The sequence below is a fragment of the Vipera ursinii genome, assembly GCF_947247035.1.
Source record: "Vipera ursinii genome assembly, chromosome: 15".
Classification (NCBI taxonomy): Eukaryota; Metazoa; Chordata; class Lepidosauria; order Squamata; family Viperidae; genus Vipera; species Vipera ursinii.
Window position 1 is genome coordinate 2,739,971 of NC_139528.1, and position 20,406 is coordinate 2,760,376.

At 53.1% G+C, this 20,406-nt stretch overlaps 1 protein-coding gene across 1 annotated transcript; it reads right to left on the reverse strand.

Annotated features, from left to right (window-relative positions):
• Window positions 1-7: 7 nt before the first annotated feature.
• On the reverse strand, window positions 8-19,886 carry GON4L (gon-4 like). Its single transcript, XM_083374328.1, has 23 exons — window positions 19,696-19,886; window positions 18,340-18,532; window positions 17,484-17,588; window positions 17,326-17,366; window positions 17,081-17,184; window positions 15,405-15,603; window positions 15,132-15,218; window positions 14,132-14,303; window positions 13,620-13,764; window positions 12,513-12,663; window positions 12,096-12,212; window positions 10,026-11,660; window positions 9,380-9,644; window positions 8,332-8,513; window positions 6,568-6,765; window positions 6,238-6,381; window positions 5,451-5,594; window positions 5,164-5,283; window positions 4,230-4,343; window positions 3,875-4,064; window positions 2,693-3,407; window positions 1,630-1,732; window positions 8-463 (listed from the first exon to the last, which is right to left on the reverse strand). The coding sequence occupies exons 1-23, from the start codon at window positions 19,810-19,812 to the stop codon at window positions 305-307; spliced, it is 5,400 nt and encodes a 1,799-aa protein (XP_083230454.1). The 5' UTR covers window positions 19,813-19,886; the 3' UTR covers window positions 8-304.
• Window positions 19,887-20,406: the final 520 nt, after the last annotated feature.

Here is a 20,406-nt window from a genome sequence, read left to right on the forward strand (position 1 = left end):
AGGAATCTGGAAGAAACGCCGCCTCGGCGGTCTGCTTTAATTCTTTACAATACCATCGGCTCAATAAATATTCAACCCCCCCCTCCCCGTTAATTTATACATTTCCTACTTTTTTTTTTAAAAAAAAAGGATATTTACAGATCCGAGAAAGGGTGGGGTTTTCCCCCCCCCCCTCCGCTCCACAAACAGCCCAATTAAAAATCGACAAATCTTCGGGGTCTCCAAAAGGAGCCGCGGAGCGAAGGGGGCTGAAACACAGGCCGAGGAAACCCCCCTCCCCAAACGTTCCTCTCTTTGACCTGGATTAAAATCCCGGTTCTTCGGGGTCATCCTCCGACAGGGCGGGCTCTTTGTCGGAAAGCTGGTCGGCGTTGCTGGTGCTCATCCCGTCTTCCTCGTCGTCCGAACTGACCTCGCAGGCCGTGTGGAACAAGGTCATCAGTTCGCGGAAACGGTGGGCCACCTGCATGGAAGAAGCTGCCGTTATTTATTTATTTTATTTATTTATTTAATTCCATTTATATCCCGCCCTTCTCCGAAGACTCAGGGCGGCTTACAAACTTAGCAGTAGCCTTCATTCTATGTATATTTTATTTATTTTAATTCCATTTATATCCCGCCCTTCTCCGAAGACTCAGGGCGGCTTACAAGCTTAGCAGTAACCTTCATTCTATGTATATTTTATTTATTTTAATTCCATTTATATCCCGCCCTTCTCCAAAGACTCAGGGCGGCTTACAAACTTAGCAGTAGCCTTCATTCTATGTATATTTTATTTATTTTAATTCCATTTATATCCCGCCCTTCTCCGAAGACTCAGGGCGGCTTACAAGTTTAGCAGTAGCCTTCATTCTATGGATATGCCTGCTTGTTAGGGCTTTCACACACACCCCAAGCGGCATTAATACAAAGTCAGCTTAATTACCCCCAACAATCTGGGTCCTCATTTTACCTACCTCGGAAGGATGGAAGGCTGAGTCTCAAGGAGTGGAAGATGGGTGGGCTTCAGCTCCCAGAGAATCCCCCAACTTGGCTTGTGCAAACTTCTATGCCCAGAACCCCCCCCACCCCACCCCAGGACAGAATAAATGGACTTCCGAGTCCCAGAATCCGCCAGGCAGCATGTATGGACCTTAACTCCCAGAATCCCCCTGTCTAGCTTATGTGGATTTTAATTCCCAGAGTATCTCAGCCAGAACGAGTCCCAGAATTCCCCCGGCAGCAAGTATGGATTCCGACAAGCAGAATTCCCCACCAACATATATGGGCCTTAATTCCCAGAATCCCCCAGTCTAGCTTGTGCAGATTTCAATTCCCAGAATCCTTCAGGCCAGAATATAGGGATTTCCGAGTCCTAAAATTCCCCAGGCAGACTTCAACTCCCAGAATCCCCTAGCTGGCTCGTGCAGAATTCAGCTCCCAAATGAAGCACATGCTGGCTTTCCAAATTCGGGGAGTTGAAGTCCACAAATCTTAATATTGCCAGGTTTTGGAGACTCCCCCCCCCACCCAAAATTAAATCTCTTGCTTCTTTATCCAAGATTCCCCGCCCTGCTGGGTCCTGCCGGAGACACCTTTGAGCAAAGATTAGAGCGGGTGGGTGGGTAGAGCGCCAGAAGGAAGGCCCACCTCATCTGGGGTCTTGTTGCGCAGCTGTTCAGAGATGGCGCTGAAGGTCTTCGGATCGGCCCCTCGCTCCTGGCAGGTGGTCAGGATCACCCGGTCAGCCTCCCTGGAAGAGAAAGGGTGTAGGGAGGGAGTTTGGATTTCACCCATCCGTCCATTGTCCGAGAAAAATATAAAATAAATAAAATCATGAGCTGAAAGGGACCTGGGAGGTCTTCTAGTCCAACCCCCTGCTCAGGCAGGAAACCTTAGACCATTCCGATCAAATGGTTGTCCAATCTCTTCTTGAAAAACTCCAGTGACGGGGAAGGAAGGAAGGAAGGAAGGAAGGAAGGAAGGAAGGAAGGAAGGAAGGAAGGAAGGAAGGAAGGAAGGAAGGAAGGTGAAAGGGACCTTGGAGGTCTTCTAGTCCAACCCCCTGCTCAGGCAGGAAGCCTTAGACCATTCCGGTCAAATGGTTGTCCAATCTCTTCTTGAAAAACTCCAGTGACAGAGAAGGAAGGAAGGAAGGAAGGAAGGAAGGAAGGAAGGAAGGAAGGAAGGAAGGAAGGAAGGAAGGAAGGTGAAAGGGACCTTGGAGGTCTTCTAGTCCAACCCCCTGCTCAGGCAGGAAGCCTTAGACCATTCCGGTCAAATGGTTGTCCAATCTCTTCTTGAAAAACTCCAGTGACAGAGAAGGAAGGAAGGAAGGAAGGAAGGAAGGAAGGAAGGAAGGAAGGAAGGAAGGAGCGAGCTGAAAGGGACCTTGGAGGTCTTCTAGTCCAACCCCCTGCTCAGCTGGGTCCTTCCGCCCTCCGTTTTCTAAGCTGCTGCCAGGATGCGACCCGTCATAAATCTTGTCAATAAATCCAGACATAATCCCTTGGCTTAGACAGCCTTAAAAATCGGTCAGGATTCCCTAAACCAGAGCGGCTTGCTTTAGAGTAGACCAGGCGTGAAAAGCTCGCGCTCTGGAACTAGGCAAGTGTTTTGAAGCCAGCCCATGTCGCTAGCCGCCCCCTCCCCCAAATCCCGACCCTCTTCTTAAGACAAACATCAGAGATAGGAACGGGGGGGGGGCACCCACCTGGTCCACAAGACCACCTTCTCCCCCGTCGAGCTGACCTTGATGTTCTTGGCACACACGGTGGCTTCGATGGTCCTCTGCTGAGGGTCTTCCCCCGCCACCGGGCCACCGGCCACGACAGGGGTCAAGCCCTCTTCCTTGTGTGAGTGGACATCCCCTCCCTCGGGGGCTTTTCCTGTTGGACTCACGGCCTGCCGGCTGCTGGCTGCGGAGATCTCCGGCTGATCCTGCAGGCCCTCGCTCGCCCCCAAAGTCTTCGGGGCCAGGTCTTCGGAGGCCGTGGACAGCACCTCCCTGGCGTTGGGCTTCGGGGTCACCGAGGGGGGCTCCGTGAGCTTCAACCGAGAAGGGACGAGGGTCCCGGCTAGGGAGGGAGCGGAACCGGGATCTGGCCCGGCTGCTTTGGGAGGGCGCTCGGTCTCCGAACGGTCTGGGTTGGGGACTGAAGGTGGCTCCCCACTCCTGGGGCCGAGTCCCACCTCTCGTCGTCCCTCCGTGGGGTCAAGGCCGCTTTTCGGGCGGTGGGCTTTGGGGGGGCTGGCCCCCCTCGGAGGCAGCGGCCGAGCTGCAGGAGAACTCTTGGCGGGCTCGCCCCCATTTTGAGGGCAGGGAGGGGCAGGGGGAGGAGAGGTCTCCGGGGTTTTGCCGGCGGATGGGGGAAGGGCCTCCGGAGGAGCATCTCTGGACGAAAGGGGCTTCGCTTCCAGACGAGCACCTGGGATGCAGGGAGAGGGAGGGGAAGGGGAGTGGGGGGAGGAGGGTGAATCCAACTGGACCCAGCAGGTCAGCTTCCCAATCAGTTTCCTAAGGTGGGGAGGGGAGGGGAGGGAGGGAGGGAGAGATGGAAAAAAGGAAGTAAGGAGGGAAGGTGGGAAAGAAGGAACGAAGAAATAGGGAGGGAAGAACAAGGAGGGGGGGGGAAAGGGCAGGGAGGGAGGGTAGGAGGGAATGAATGAGGAAAGGAAAGGAAAAAGGAAAGGAAAAAGGAAAAAGGAAAGGAAAAGGAAAGGAAAAAGGAAAGGAAAAAGGGAAGGGAAGGGGAGGATTCCTTTCCCCAAAGGGACATTTGCATCTGATGGGACAGCCCCCCCCCCAGTCCAAAATCCAGCCGGTCATCCTGCAGACCGACCCCCTTCCCTAACCCGACTGCAACTCCCCCCCTTTCCCCCCGCCAAAACCCACCTCCTCCTGCAGACTCGCCCTTCCGGCTGGCGGCTCTGATCCTGCCGGGGGCGGCTTCCCCGTCGTCCCTCCTCTCCGCGCTGCCCTCGGGCGGCTCCTTCCCTTCCGGCCGAGGGCTGGGCTCCCGCTGCCCCCGGCCCTCGGCCAGCTCGCCCGGCTCTTTGCTTCTGGAGCCTTTGGGGTCTCCCACCTGCGGGAAGAGCCGGCCACGCCCGTCAATCTTTCGGGGGAACGGCTGGCTACGGACCCCCATTCCCCAATTCTCCCGCTCGGCTGGTTTCAGCAAACCCCCCCCCCCAATAGGGGCTTTCAGCCCTCTCCGGGCCCCCTCCCCAAGACCCTCCCCCCTCCTGACCTTGCTGCAGCAGTGGGCGCAACTCCGTCGCTTGCTCCGCTTCAGCCGGGGGTCCCCGCTGCCCTCGTGGCAGGAGCCACACCAGTCCTTCTGCCCGTCCAGCCACTCGGCCTCCTGCAAAGGGGAGCCGGGATCCAAAATGAGCGACAGGATCGGTCAGGCCAGCCTCTCTGTGGGAAGGGCTGACCCGACCTTCAGCCAGCTGCGAGGCCTCCCTCCCGGGTGCCCAAAGAGCTGGCTCCATGCCAGGGCAAGTCTCTCCACCGTCCTTGCTTAACGACCTCTAATCGGGACCGGCAACACCGTCATTAAGCAAAGCAATTGTTAAAGAGAGGCAGCACGGGAATGCCTGGCTTAGTGACAGCGGTTTCCCGCAGGAGCTGTGAATTTATTTATTTTTAATAAAAAGATTTATCTGGCTGTCCATGTTTCAACCTACTCTGGGCTGCTCTCAATCAAAGCCTGGATAGATAGATAGATAGATAGATAGATAGATAGATAGATAGATAGATAGATAGATAGATAGATAGATAGATAGATAGATAGATTACAAAGACGATAGATAATGATAGAGGGAGGGATAGATAGACAGGCAGGCAGACAGACAGATTACACAGAGGATAGAGATAGAGAGACAGATAATAAAAGAGCGAGGGAGTCATGATAGATTAGATTAGATAGATAGATAGACAAGACAGACAGACAGATAGATAGATGAGATTACAATGATAATAGATAATGGTAGAGGGAGGGATAGCTAGATAGACAGGTGGATAGACAGATTACACAGGATATAGATAGATAAGAGGGAGGGAGAGTCAAAATAGATAACATAGATATACAGATAGATACAGATAGATGATACACAGACGGACAGACGGATGGACTACACAGAGGATAGAGACAGACAGGCAGACAATGATAGGATTTCCACCTTCTCGGCATTCTGACTCCCCAGCTCCTTCCGTCTCTTGTTCTTCGAGGCGGCGTGGACTTTGGGCGGCTCTTCCTCTTCTTCCATGTCTGGCAGCGAGACCTCTTCAAACCCGTCAAACTGGAAGGAGAGACGAAGCCAGGTTTACCCCTTGCAGCTTCAGGTGTGCCTCCCATCCGCCTCGTTAGCTGGGAGGATCAGAACTCTTGACCTCCCCCTCCCCCAAATCCATTCCCCTTCCCGGGGCGGACCAGAAGAGGCCAGGGAGGCAAACGCCCCCCCCCAACCTCGTATTCTTTCTCCTCCGTCCAATTGATTTCTTCAAAATCTCCCAGACGGCTGGCCGAGGGGCGCAGGTGATCGAAGAAGACGGAGAACTCGTCCTGGAGGTGATCGTGTCCTTTCAGCAGCTGCCACATCTGGTTCTTCAGCTAAATCCAGATGTTCAAGACGGTTAAAACAAGCAAGCAAGCAAGCAATGGAAACGGTTTGGAAGTCACAAACTACCCCCCAAAAAAACCCCAAACCAAAACAGCGCGCAAACTTCCCTGTTTTACTTAATTTTATCCGGCTTGTTCCTTGTTTGCTGTGTTTCTGATAGCACCAACAGCTACCTCAGTTGCAATCCCAGAACCCCTTCGGCATTGACAAAATCCCCGTCGGTCAATTGCGAAAGGCAGCATGACTCGGAACAGCTTAAATCCTCCCTTTGACAACATCGAGCCACAACATCTGCCTAACCCAAAACCTTGGGAAGTACTCGAGAAGGGCATCCAAACGATACACGGAGTATGAACATCTGGCTATGTGTTATTAGGGCTCAACCGCAGTCGCCCAGACGTTCAGATCAGATTTGGCATTTTTGTCCACCTATTCTTGCAGACATTTCCTCACCCAACTAGTTAATATCATCAGTGCTAGGAGGAGGTGGGGTTTGCGGGGAGGAGGAGAAGGAGAACTGTGGGGTCCTTGGTGCTCTCTGAGATTTTCCTGCGGACGTTTCATTACCAGACTAGGTAACCTCATCAGTGCTACACCTAAGGTGTGGGAAGGAGCGGGGAGAAAACGTCTTACTTCCACGATCTCTTGGGGGACACACTCCGCACAGTTCTGCAACACCTTGATGATCTTCTGGTGGTGGGACGGGTTCTCAGCAAAGCAGATCTCCAACCGCCGAAGGAACGTCCGGCTCTTCTCAAAGGCCTGCTGCTCCTCAAACTGGTGGGAGACCAACAACAAAAAAATGGATCTTATCCGCCTGAGGACAACCCAGGCGCTGACCCAATCGGGGACTAGCTGTGCTAGACTAAGCCGGTCCGTGGATCCCAACGGTTTTCTCTCCCCTCCTAAGCCTCAACCCGCTTGCCAAGCAGAGCTGCCCACCCCCGCCTGCAGCTGACTCACCAGCCCGCACTCCAGAGCTTGTTCGGGCAACAGGAAGGCTGCAAAGTCGGTCAGCAGTTGAGGCCAATCCTGAAGGAGGGTTTGCAGCCGGGCGTAGAGGTCGACGGCCGTCTGCTTCTGCAGGTTGTTCTCAAATTCATAAATGTTGCGGAGGAATTCTTTGTATTTGCCCGGGACGAGGCGCAGGGCTTCGCGGACCTGTGGCGACGAGCATTTCCCCGGTAAATGTCTCTGGAGGTTCTCGGCCATCCTGGTTGTCCCAAAAGTGCTTTTTTTTCAGGAGGCAACTGGACTTTCTTGTTTCCCTTTGAAGAAGTTTCGCTTCTCCTCCAAGAAGCTTCTTCAGCTCTGACTGGGACGGTGGGGAATGGAAGCATTTATACTCCTTTGAGACAGCTGGTCATTTGCATCCTTTCAGAGGGTCATTGAGGCCACTTGGAGGTTTGTCTGTGTCCTCAGGGTCAGCTGAGTGGGGCAAATGGGTGTGGAACACAATCCTTTCAGCAGTTCCAAGAAGGCTCCTCCCCCATTTGGACCGCTCAGGTGACCCCGAGGACACAGACAAACCTCCGAGTGGCCTCAACGACTCTCTGAAAGGATGCAAATGATCAGCTGTCTGCAAGGAGTATAAATCCTTCCCATCCAGGAAGCTTCTTCAGCTCTGACTGGGACGGTGGGGAATGGAAGCATTTATACTCCTTTGAGACAGCTGGTCATTTGCATCCTTTCAGAGGGTCGTTGAGGCCACTTGGAGGTTTGTCTGTGTCCTCAGGGTCAGCTGAGTGGGGCAAATGGGTGTGGAACACAATCCTCTCAGCAGCTCCAAGAAGGCTCCACCCCCATTTGCACCGCTCAGGTGACCCCGAGGACACAGACAAACCTCCGAATGGCCTCAACGACTCTCTGAAAGGATGCAAATGATCAGCTGTCTGCAAGGAGTATAAATCCTTCCCATCCAGGAAGCTTCTTCAGCTCTGACTGGGACGGTGGGGAATGGAAGGATTTATACTCCTTTGAGACAGCTGGTCATTTGCATCCTTTCAGAGGGTCGTTGAGGCCACTTGGAGGTTTGTCTGTGTCCTCAGGGTCAGCTGAGTGGGGCAAATGGGTGTGGAACACAATCCTCTCAGCAGCTCCAAGAAGGCTCCACCCCCATTTGCACCGCTCAGGTGACCCCGAGGACACAGACAAACCTCCGAGTGGCCTCAACGACCCTCTGAAAGGATGCAAATGACCAGCTGCCTGAAACGAGTATAAATCCTTCCCTTCCCCACCATCCGGTCAGAGCTGAAGAAGCTTCTTGGATGAGATGTGTGTCAAAGCATGCACAGTCTTATTGTGCTGAGATAACCCAGGGGTAAAACACAGTAAACAGTGGTTTGTAATAAGTGGTGGTTTACCTTAACACTATCTACAATCTCATACACCAGGAACAATATACATACGCGTGCTAATTCAGCAGGATCCAATAAACCACAATTACAGTAGGAAATAGAAGAGAGAAAACACATCAGCGGACCCTTCTCTTTTATAAAAAGGCTCTTAAAGAGACACAGACCCTGCTGAGTCATTCCCATCATGACATCTTCCATTCCATAAGCTGGTCAGCTTTTAAATCATTACCGTGACAAAGCGAAATGTCTTCAAAGAAAAAAAAAGAAGAAAGTCCAGTTGCCTCCTGAAAAAAAAAAGCACCTTTGGGACATTCCCCCAGTATGGGACGGTCTGAGTTCGAGGTCCCTCCGTCCAAGCATCCTCACTCACCCTGTTCAGGTAAGCCTGGGCGAAAGCGAAGTCCTTCTGTTCGCGCAGAGGATCTCTCTCCAGGATGTTGTTATCGTAGAGGAGCAGCAGCTTCGAGGCGTCTTTGCTGGTGCGGCCCCGGCCCCGCTTGGCCCGGGCTCGATGGGACCCTCGGCTCTTGGTGGTGGTTTTGGGGTTCTCTCCTAGCACAAGACAGCCAGAGTGAAAGATGGAGCAGTGCCTTGGCAGTTAGGGAGAGAGGTTGGGTGGAGGAACCGTGGTTGAGGTCCTTGGTACCGTCTGGGCCTGGTGGTTTTCTTGCAGACATTTCATGACCTGACCAGATAACGTCATCAGTGCTAGGCGGAGGTGGGGTTTGCGAGGAGGATATTACACAGTTGACTCATGAAATATCTTGAAGAAAACTGCCAAGCTCGGATAGCCCAAGGACCCCACAGTCCTCTTCCTTCTTGAAAGCCCTGCCTCCTTCTAGCACTGATGATGCTACCTAGTTGGGTCATGAAATGTCTCCAAGAAAACCACCCAGCTCAGAGAGCACCAGAGACCCCACATCTCCTCCTCCTCCTCCTCCTCCCTGCAAACCCCATTCCCTTCTAGCACTGATGATGTTATCTAGATGGGTCATGAAACGTCTGCAAGAAAACCACCCAGCTCAGAGAGCACCAGAGACCCCACATCTCCTCCTCCTCCTCTCCACAAACCCTACTCCCTTCTAGCACTGATGATGCTACCTAGTTGGGTCGTGAAAAATCTGCAAGAAAACCACCCAGTTCAGAGGGCACCAGGGACCCCACAATCCTCCTCCTCCTCCATCATCCCCATCCCCATTCTCTTCTCTCTCCTCTCTCCCTGCTTGTATTTCTCATCTGATTTTGTATCTACTGAGTAGTGGGGCCACATATCTACCTCTCCAAAGTTCCAAATATCAGTCTTGTTAATTTGTTTGGATAGTTTAAGGCCTCTGTCTTTTGTTCCCTTTGTCATTTTTTTGTCCTTATTTCAGAGAGACAGAGAGAGAGAGAGAGAGAACAATTTTAAGAAATCTCACCTGGAGGGCTGCTGCTGGCCTCCACCGTCGGCACGGTGCAGGTGGAGGCGAGAGAGGAAGCCGGCCCGTCTCCCGGACCCACAGCCACGTCGGCCATTCCATCCTCCTTCGGTCGGTTCTCCAGAGGTTCTCCTTCACCTTCTTCCTCCTCCTCCTCTTCCTCCTCCGGCTCCGAGTTCTCTTCCTGCGAGTTTTCCTCCTCCGAGTCCCCCTCTTGGCTCAACCGCCTCTCGGATGCCAGCCACGTCAGTTTTTCCATGGTCTCCTGAAAACACACACACACACACACACACACACACACACACACACGAGCACATCCAGCACTTTGTTGGATCAGGACCAACCCCAGACCCCACCTCACTTTGCCCTGCACCCCGTTATCCGCCCCTCCACGTAAGGGGGCGCCTGCAAGTTCAACGCTGATACGGTATCTTTCCCCACCCCCCCTCGCCCCCCCGCCTCATTCCCATTTTGCCAACTTCGCCTTCATTCTGGGCAGCTTACGAAGCACAGTACAGCCAGCCCTCTGTTGACGACAGTTCATTTAGCAACCGTTCCAGCCGAATCGGTCCCTTCTTAAAAGACGCCAAATGAAGGGTCAAAGGGAACTCAAAGAGGACCTCAAGAGGCCCCACCCTGATCTTACCTGAAGTTCTGGCACCGACAACAGCGACTCCTCCGAAGCTGAAGACATTTCATCTTCCTCGTCTGGGATGTAATCGTCGAAATCCTCCTCTTCCTCTTCTTCCAGCCTGTCTTTCTCGCCTCCTCCTCCTTCCGGGCCGGCCGACGCCACCCCTTCAGGGCGGTTCCCCGCTCCGGGCAGTTCTTCCCCCTTTCCCAAGGAGCTGCTGAGGTCCGACGCTGCGAGGGAGCTGCCCAGGTTTGCGGGGAAAGCCTGACTCGCTTCCTCTGCCGAAGACGCTGCTGGTAGGCCTGTTGAGTTGGCGGTCTGCTCTTCCTCCTCCTCCTCCTCCTCCCCACCGCCGGCTTGGCTCCCGTTGGCCGGCTCGACCTCCAGGCCCTGCCCGAGGTCCAAAATCAACCCCTCTTTCACGGGGGAGCCTTGCGAAGCCAGATCGGGAGGAAGGGGGGCTGCTTCCGAAGGAGGAGGGGTCTCCTTCCAGCCTTCCCCGTCCATCTTGACCAGCTCTCCTAACTCCACCAGGGGGGAGGAGAAGGGAGCGGGGGCCAAACCTTCAGCAGCTCTGCCTTGCCCCACCTCCACGTCACTCTGCACAGGAGATTCTGCTGGGACCCCAGGGTTATGATCGGAGGACGAGCGCGGCCCACCGGCTTCTCCTGGGCCTTCTTCCGAGTCTGTTTCGAGCTGGGCCTTGACGGGATCTGGCGCGTCCCCGCCGGACACCAACTGGCTGACCGGCTGAGTGGACACCTCCAAATCTTTGCCCAGGGAAGAGGCTGGGCCCGGACTGGAGGCCACCACCAAGGGCAGGGCGGGGGAAGCCGCCAAGGGCTGCCTGAGCGGGCAGGAGAAGGGGCCCGGGTTGACCAGCAGCGTGGTGATGGGGATGGACTGGGGGCCCGCGACGGCGGCCCTGGGAGCGGCCGAGAGGGGCTGCAACACGTTGCACCCGTTGGCGATGCCCAGCACCTTGACCGTCCCGGCGGGAACGGTGAAGATGACGGGGGCCGGGTGAAGCACCGGGGCGGCTTTCAGCAAGGGAGCCGCCTTCTTCTTCTGGGACCCCCTTGGGAGAGGAGACTTCCGGAAGCGGCTGGCGGGAAGAGCCGGGAGGATCATTTTAGACTGGAAAGCAAGCGGCAGAGGAGAGACCACGTTCTGGGCCACGGCGGGGGCCAAGCACGGCTGCTTAGCGGACAGCACGCCTTGCAGCTCAAACGGGGGGCCGCTGCTCAGGCCGGAGGGCAAGCTCAGGCCGGGCACGGCCGACAACGGCTGGACGAGCGAAGCCGGCTGGGATAAAGGGGAGACGTGAGCAGCCGCTAATTTGCCGGGGGCTGCGGCGGGCGGGGGCTGCTTGAGGAAGCTGCCCGCCCCAGCCGGGGGCAAACAAAGGCTTGGCTGGACAAGGAAGGGTTTGGCACCGGCTGGCCGCTGCCATCGCCAGATTCGCCGGCAGAACCGGCTGCTCAGGGGCCTCAGGATAAGCTGGGTGCCCTCGGGCATGCGCAGAGGGCATTCAAAGTTGGCAGGATTGGCCGTGTCGCTTCCTGCCTTGGGATCCCCGTCGGAGCCCCGGGAGGCCTCTCTCGCCCGCTGCTGCTCTATGGCCTCTTGGATGGAGGGCAGGCTGGCCTGGACAAAGAAGAGGGGAGAAGGAAATAAAAACGGTGTTTGTGTTGCGTGCGAGTGAACATGCAAGCCTCACACCTGAGAAAGCCCTTTTGTGTGTGTGTGTGTGTTTTTTCAACATCCAGCCAGGGTGGATTCTATATGTGAAATTTATTTGGATCCCCTTTTTCTCCTCTTTTTTTTTTGGACAACCCATTTGGCCTTTCAGGACAAAATAAAATAAATATACTTTTTTTTTAAAAAAAGAAGGCGGCGGCGACCAAGAAAGCCGGAATTGCAGAGATTTTCCGAAAGGATTTTTAAGTGCCCGCCTGGCAATATAGGTACCCCTTTGACTTATGACGGTAACTGGAGCAGGAAAATATGTTGTGATGCAACCTGGGTGCCAAGCAAAGCCTTCTCACGTGACACCCCACCAGCCAACCCACCAGAATTTACCTTTAACCAGAACGGCAAGCGATGTTCTTCCTGTTCTGCAGGCGGCTTCCAATCTCCAGGTTGAACTTCCGCGCAAAGCCGGGGCAAAACCGGAAGCTGCTTTGTAGTTCTATAGTACTGAAAATCAAGGGAAGATCAGGAACAACGGGTTAAGAGAAGGACCAAGCAGATTTCTGATCTTACACGTTTGCTTCGCTATTGGGAACCGTCTGCATCAAATCCACACCTCTTCTGGTGTCCTTGAAAAGGTTTCAGGCTCTCACGATCCTCAGCTGAATCGAAGAAGTTTCGTTTTTCCGGTTGAACCCACTTGAAAGTAACACCCACCCACCCCTTCCTCTAAAGGCAAGTTGAAATGCAGAGGCAGGCAGCTGCCCAAGTTTCATCCTTGACAAGACGGTTTTAAAGGAAACTTACTCGGATGATGTTGTCGGGGACTCGGTTCATGTTACGGTTCTTGATCCGTCCCGTCAGCTGGTGGGCCGTCTTGGTGGTCAGGAGGTACTTGCTGATCAGGGGTTTGGGGAAGTCGGTGCCTTCGAAGTGCTTCAGGCCCAGCGCTAACAAGCTGGAACAGGAAGAGGCAGACTAGTCAGGAAGGACTGGGAAGGGCGAGGGCTAGGACGGGAGGAACGTAGGGAAAAATAGCAATAGCAATAATACTTATATGCCACTTCACAGTGCTTCACAGCCCTCTCTAAGTGGTTTACAGAGTCAGCCTCTTGCCCCCAACTATCTGGGTCCTCATTTTACCGACCTCGGAAGGATGGAAGGCTGAGTCAACCTTGAGCTGGTCAGGATCGAATTCGTGGCTGTGGACAGAGTTAGCCTGCAATATTGCATTCTAACCAAGGGGAAGGAAAGGGAAGGGAGGGAAGGGAGGAAGGGGAGGAAGAGGGAGGAAGGAAGGAAGGAAGGAAGGAAGGAAGGAAGGAAAGAAGGAAGGAAGGAAGGAAGGAAGGAAGGAAGGAAGGAAAAGCGAGAGGGAGGAAGGAAGAGGAGGAAGAGAGGGAGGGAAAAGGAAGGAAAGAAGAAAGGGGAGGAGGAAGAGGGAGGGAAAAGGAAGGAAGGAAACAAGGAAGGGGAGGAGGAAGAGGGAGGGGGAAGCCAGATTCACTTAACAAGCGTGTCACTAACGTAACACCTGCAGTGATTCGCTTAAGAACGGTGGGAAGAAAAATCGCAAAATGGGGGCGAAGCTCCCTGAACAACGTAGGTTTGAGGCTCAACTGTGGCTGTTACGTCAAGGATTACCCATCCCTCCATCCTTTTAAGGATGGAACCCAGTTAGGTAGTCCTCGGCTTACGACCGCGATTCTGGATTCTAAGCAGGAGAGTTGAGTGAACCTTTGCCCCCTTTCTTGGTCCGCTTGGGAAGCGCATCCCTGCAACTGCTAAGTTACGCAGGGCTACTGACCACGCTCGCTAGAACGGAACGCCTCGACAAGTAAACCCCGACTGACGGCCGGAATCGGGGTGGGGGTGTGTAGAATTTCCGTCGCTGTGCGAGGCGGATGCACGTACTTATCTTCCCCTTTGGTGAAGACGATCTTATCCCGGGGCGTTTTGGCCTTGAAGGAGCAGGTGGGCAGCAGCTCCGGGTAGAGGAAAACTCTCCGTGTGGCCAGGATCCAGGCCACTTGCTTGGGCAAGCAAGCAAAATTGTTCACTAGAAAGATGGACGGGCGAGAGAAGGAGAATGAGAATGAGAAGAAGAAAAAGAGAAAAAAAAAGAAAAAGAAAGAAGAACAAGAAGAACAAGAAGAAAAAGAAGAAAGAAGGAAGAAGGAAGAAGAAGGAGGAGGAAGAGGAGGAGGAAGAAGGAAGAAGAAGATGAAGAAGAAGAAGAGGAGGAGAAAAAAAACACAACAACTCGCCATTTTTAATTCCTTCCCTGGAGATGTTTGCCATGGCTTTTAAAACAACTCCGTGTAGGAAAAGACACACACACACACACACACACACACACACACACACACGTCCCTTCCTCAGCCGCCCAACCTTATTTTGAATTTAAAGAGGCGGAGAAGCTCAACTGTTCTTTTTCACGGCTTTGCGGGGGCTCCACTCGACCTTGACCTGAGCGTGGAAGTCCCTGATCAGCTGCAGAGATTCCTTCAGGTTGAAGGGCTGGAAGGAGGTCTGGAAGCCGGGGCTGGAAGGCTGACTGAGGAAGAGGGAACTCTGGGCAAAGCTCTCCAGCTCGGTCTGCGGAGAGAGAGAGAGAGAGAGAGAGAGAGAGAGAGAGAGAGAGAGAGAGAGAGAGAGAGAGAGAGAAGAGGCTGAAAATCAGGCCAGGCAGATATTCCCATCTGGATTCCTTCCTCCGTTTTTGCTCCAGCTCCAGAAGTGGACTTCAATCTGAAGATGATGGAGGAGGAGGAGGAGGAGGAGGAGGAGGAGAAGAGGAGGAGGAGAAGAGGAGGAGGAGGAGAGGAGGAGGAGAAGAACAAGAGAAGGAGGAGAAGAACAAGCGGAGGAGGAGGAGAAGAGGAGAAGAAGAAGAGGAGGAGGAGAACAAGAGGAGGAGGAGGAGATAAACAAGGCAAAAGAAGAGAAGATGAAGGACAAAGAGAAGACAGACGAGGAGAAAGAAGACAAGAGAATAAGGAGGAGAAGATGGAGAAGGTGAAAGAGGAGCAGAAGGAAGAGGAGGTAGACAAGGAGGAAGAGAAGATGGGGAGAGGAGGAGGAGACAGAAGGAGAAAAAAGATGAGGAGGAGATGGAGGAGGAGAAGGAAGAGAAGATGGAGGAGGAGAGGACAGAGGAGAAAAAGGAGATGGTGATGCAAAAGGGGAAGATGGGAGATGGAGAAGATGGAGGAGGAGGGGAAGACAAGAAGCAGAGGAAGGTGGAGAAGAAGGAGACAGGAGGAGAAGGAGAAGGTGCAGGAGATACAGGAAGAGGAGAAGGTGGAGAAGACGAGGAGAAAAAGGAGCAGGCAGAGGAGGAGGAGGAGGAGGAGGAGGAGGAGGAAGAAGAGGGGAGGGAGGAGCCCATTTAAAGCCCATCCGCCCGCAGGAGTCCGGAATTACCAGGAAGAGCCGGGCAGTGCCGGCTTCGGAGCTCAGGCTGGGGTTGCAACTGGAGAGGAGGTGGACCTGGGTCAGAAGCTGGACGTGCTGCAACGGTTGGGGAGACAAGGTCAGCGGTCAGCGTATCTCCACCCCACCCCCACCCTTCCCAAAATCACCTGCCCGGCACGGAGAGGGCTAGGCTGACGGGCATCCTGTGGAACGGGGGCCGAGGAAGGGCAGGAAGGGCACCCCCAAAAAGGAGAGGGGGAGCCCACCCTCACCCCCCCAGACCTGTTGCATCTGCTGCTGCAGCCTCTTCCTCTGCCCGGGCTCCAGCGCCAGGCTCTGAGTCGCCTTCTCGTTCCGCAGCTTGGAGCGCTCCGTCTCCTGGGGCAGCTTGATGGCGGACTTCTTCACCCGCAGCTGCTCCAACTGCTCCTTCACCGTGCGGTGCTGCTCGTTCAGCAGGTTGGCCAGGGGCTCCTCGAACCTGGCACCGGGAGGGATCGTGAAGCTGCGGGTTCGAGGACCGCCCAGTACCCACTTGCACCCGGCTCCCCCTCCACCACCACCACCCCGACTGTAGCTGGGCGGAGGTGATCTCGCCGCCCGCTCCCAGTACTGCTCGGTCTGGAAGGGGTGGCCAGGCCCAGCCGCTTTTCTCTGCCTCCTTTCCCAAACAGGGCCGCCGTTCCTCTCGGGCCCCCCGCCCCACAGATAAGGAGACCTCGTGCACACCCCCCACGACAGACAAGGACGCCAACCCATCGCAGCGCAAAGCTGGGGCAAACCAACGGGGGTCGAACTTCGACTCCCAGCATGCCTCTCTAGTGGCCAGGCATCCTGGGAGTTGAAGTTCCGTGAAATGTGGAAGGCCTTTGGGTGCCCCCCCCTCCCCGCCGCCCGTGACGGGACCGATTTGACCGGGACTGGCAACTGCTGAAAGGTACATAGAATTGAATGACAGGTACTGAGTGACAGGCAGTCCCGTGTTATTAATGTTTTCCTGAATCGCTGAATGACAGGCGCCAAATAACATAGTCCTTTATTATTATTATTTTCCTGAATTATTGAATTACAGGTACTAACAGAGAGTCCTGTATTATTAGTAGTATTATCCTGAATTATTGAATTAGAGGTAATGAATAACAGATAGTCCTGTATTATTAGTATTATCCTGAATTATTGAATTACAGGTAATGAATAATAGGTAGTCCTGTATTATTAGTATTATCCTGAATTATTGAATTAGAGGTAATGAATAACAGGTAGTCCTGTATTATTAGTATTATCCTGAATTATTGAATTAGAGGTAATGAATAACAGGTAGTCCTGTATTATTAGTATTATCCTGAATTATTGAATTAGAGGTAATGAATAACAGGTAGTCCTGTATTATTAGTATTATCCTGAATTATTGAATTAGAGGTAATGAATAATAGGTAGTCCTGTATTATTAGTATTATCCTGAATTATTGAATTAGAGGTAATGAATAATAGGTAGTCCTGTATTATTAGTATTATCCTGAATTACGGAATTAAAGGTAATGAATAATAGGTAGTCCTGTATTATTAGTATTATCCTGAATTCGCTGAACGGCAGTGTGATTGGTTTTAACAACTGCACTGATTCGTTTCACAACCAGGTATGTACACCGAGAGGATCACGCACCGGGAAGTCAAATTCCTTGTGTGTCCAATCACACACCTGGCCAATAAGGAATATCCCTCTTCCTAAAATTGGGAGCGACTCGCTTAAAAAAACCCGCCTCGCTTAGCGATGGAAATTCTGCTCCTAATGGCGGATGTAAATCCAAAACCTGCAAGGTTTTTCTCTGGAAGCAAGGAAGGAAAAAAGAGAAATGTTGCATTGCCTCAAAGGAGTTCTAGTCCCACCTCGGCCTGCTTGAAGGAAACCCGCCTGTTCAGACAACCGTGAATATAATGGCAGCTGAGGGCGTCCTTACCTGAGCACCTGAGGGGTATTAAAATTGGGCCGGGCCTCGGCGGCGCTATCTTCGTCCTCCTGTCCGTCATCCTCTATGTTGGGGAAGCCGATTTCATCCTGAAACTGATTTTTGAGCATGGAGATTGCCAGCGGGCCTCTGGGAAAACTCCAGGAGGCCGAGAAGTTGCAGCTCGGCAAGGGAAGGTTCCTTGAGGGCTAGTAACATGCCTGGATTCTTTCCAAAGGAGGGCCAGGAAGACTCACCGTTTCAAACAGTTCCTCCATCAGCTCGTTGACTTCTTTCTCTGCAGGGCACGAAAGAGAGAGAGACAGACTCAGGACTGCAACACCTGACGGCCCGTAATTCAGGAGCGTACCGCGGTCGTAACTCGAGGACAGCCTCTAGAAAAAGGGGGACGTACTTGTGATTCTGACAGCACGGTCGTTCCTGAAGTCTTCCGTGTCGGGTTCGTCCAGATCTTCCAAGAAATTGTATTCGGGGTCATCGTCGTCATCGTCGGCTTCGTCTGGAAGGGAAAAAAAACCGGTTTACCTTCGCGAGAGGATTTCTGGGGATGACGCCTTGCAAAACCCACCAACGGTCGCGAAGAGGAATTCTGCCCCCCCATTTTACGGCCTTCCTTGCGGCTGTGGACCCCAAGGGTGGAACCCCGCCCCCTGCACTAGCCCGTCTGACAAAGATGAGCAGAGCAACTTTTGAGCGAAAGAGAGCTTTCACAAAAAAGAGGATACTGAGAGTAGTTAAGTTTACACAGCAACCACACAGATACACTGAGGTGTGTACAAAAGTTTTACTTGTGGGATAAGACAATAGCACAGTCCAGGAAAAAACAGTCCAGGTCATAGACAAGTAATGAAAAGATAGCAGATAACAACAGTCCAAGGATTATCCGATACAGTCTTCTTACCAGTCCGTAAGTCAAACACAGTTCTACAGGTTTAGCAAAACAGTAGCAAACCCACAAACCACGATAAACAGCAAGTAACAGCAAGCGAGAGTGAACGTAACAGAGAGAAGCTATGTCTCTAGCTCCCTCTTATGGCCGTAGGAAACAGCGCTGGCCAATCATTAGAAGGTATGATGCAATGCATTACATAGTTAAAGTGATACACTACAGTTCTATAACAATGATACAATCGTAGTTCATATATATTGCCAACCCAACCAGTTAGGCCACAGACATATACCTAACACCCTCCTTTCCAAACCCAAAGTCGAATCCAGACAACCCTCCATCCCGGACCGGCCCTCCTTGCCTTCGTTTTCCACGTCGTCGTTCATCAGGCCGCCCAGCCATCTCTTCCACTCCTCATCGTCCGCTGTGTTGGGGTCGTACATGTCCGGAGTGATGTCCGGAGCGCGAAGCTCGGCCTCCAACTGACCGAGAGGCACGTCCTTCAGGGGCCGCTTGGAGCGCGTGCGGAAGGCAATTAAGCTGTCTTCCAAAGGCTGGGAAGGGAAGGCGGGAGCGTCTGAAATGGGAAGGGGTTCTGGGGGGGGGGTTAGGGTCCCCGTTGTCTCCTCTAACGTGATTTATCGAGGGGGAAAGAAGGCAGCTAGAAGAATCCTGGCAACTGCAGCATTTCCCGTTCGCAACTAGCAATCAGGTAAAGACTCCCTGAGTTCGAATCCTGCCTTGGACATGAAAGCCAGCTGGGGGACTTTGGGCCAATCATCCAGAGGCTGCGAGTTGTAGTCCCACCTTAAGCAGGAAAATCAGCTGGGCAGCTTTGGGCCAATCGCCAGGAGGCGGTGAGTTCTAGTCCCGCTTTTGCCGTGAAAGCTGGCTGGGTGACTTTGGGCCCAATCGCCAGGAGATAGTGAATTCTAGTCCCCGCCTTAAGCATGAAAATCAGCTGGGTGATTTGGGGTTAATTGCCTGGAGTTGGTGAGTTCTAGTCCTGCCTTAGGCATGAAAACCATCTGGGTGACCTTGGGCCGATCACCAGGAGAGGGTGAGTTCTAGCCATGAAAGCTGGCTGGGTGACTTTGGGGCCAACGCCTCCCTCTCAAGCCAACCCACCTCCCAGAGTTGTTATCGTTGTGGGGGGAAAACAAGAGAAGGAAGAAGTATTAGGTAGGCCCGCTACCTTGACTTACTTATAAAGTGATAAAAGCGGGATTAAAACCAATCAAAATGACAATCATTCCTGTAAGTCCCCCCCAAGGCGTGTTTATCAGGGAGGGGGTAAGAAATGGACATGGGAGGTGGCCTTTTTCAGCAGGTGTAATAGGACACTGAGCTTGTCTATCAGAAGGTCGGCAGTTTGGCGGGTCCAATCCCGAGTGCCGCGTAGCAGAGCGAGCGCCTGTTACTCGTCCCAGCTTCTGCCAACCTAGCAGTTCAAAAGCACGTAAAAAGGCAAGTAGAAAAATAGGGACCACTCCGGTGGGAAGTGAACGGCGTTCCGTGCGCCTTTGGCGTCTAGTCATGCCGGCCACATGACCACGGAGACGTCCTCGGACAAGCGCTGGCTCTTCAGCTTTGAAACAGAGATGAACACCGGCGCCTAGAGTCAGAAACGACTAACACGCATGTGCGGGGGAACCTTTACCTATTTGCTAGTTCTTACCTGGTAGGCATCCATGCAGCTGTATTTGCTAGTTCTCACCTGGTAGGCATCCATGCAGACGGGGCTGGAAGCCAGCTCCTCGTCGACGGCGTGCAGTTTCTCCATGAACACGGTGTCCTTGTTTTGCTTCGGCTTGGGGGGCGGGGGCGGGCCCATAGGAATAACTTCGGCACTGACGTGTCGCTGGACGGGAGGGGTGCAGCCCTTCTCGGCCTAGAGAAGCACAAACCGGACGTCCTGAAGTCCTGGGCGGCTAACCGTCCTGCTCATTCCTCCATTCATCCGTCAATCCCTCCTTACAGGTAGCACAGATGCTTTTGCCTTTCAAACTCTTAACCGCAGCTCTCGATTTGCAACCATTCCTTTTAGGGACGGTCTGAAGTGGCAAGGGCCCTTGGAAAAAGTCATTTGCAATGGGGGGGGAGGGGAGGGGTTTACAAAATGAGGGTGCTCAGCAAACTGGCAAGTATTTACGAGGTGCCGAACTACAGGTAGTTCTATATAGACGTGGGAAAGCCTGGATGAAAAACGGAAAAATTGGGGGGGGAACGGGTTTTTTCCCCCAATACAAATGGGGTTTTTTTCTGTTTTTTCCCCCCAAAAGGGGTTCCCCCCCCAAAGTCATTTGGTAAAAAAAAACAACCCAGAAAAAAACCTGTTTGTTTCCCAGTTTTTTTGCTGGGCCTTCCCATCTCTACTATATTATTATTATTGATCATCGCACAGATGTTCAGACTGGATTTGGCATTT

What these genes read in the sequence shown, in the direction of transcription:
- GON4L (XM_083374328.1), bottom strand. Translation starts at nt 19,812, where the DNA reads ATGGGCCCGCCCCCGCCCCCCAAGCCGAAGCAAAACAAGGACACCGTG. An exon ending in TGGAGGAACTGTTTGAAACG is followed by an intron (nt 17,185 to 17,325) that starts GTGAGTCTTCCT and finishes CTCAAAAATCAG; the next exon opens with TTTCAGGATGAAATCGGCTT. An exon ending in GCTTGCCGTTCTGGTTAAAG is followed by an intron (nt 11,661 to 12,095) that starts GTAAATTCTGGT and finishes TTCTTTGTCCAG; the next exon opens with GCCAGCCTGCCCTCCATCCA.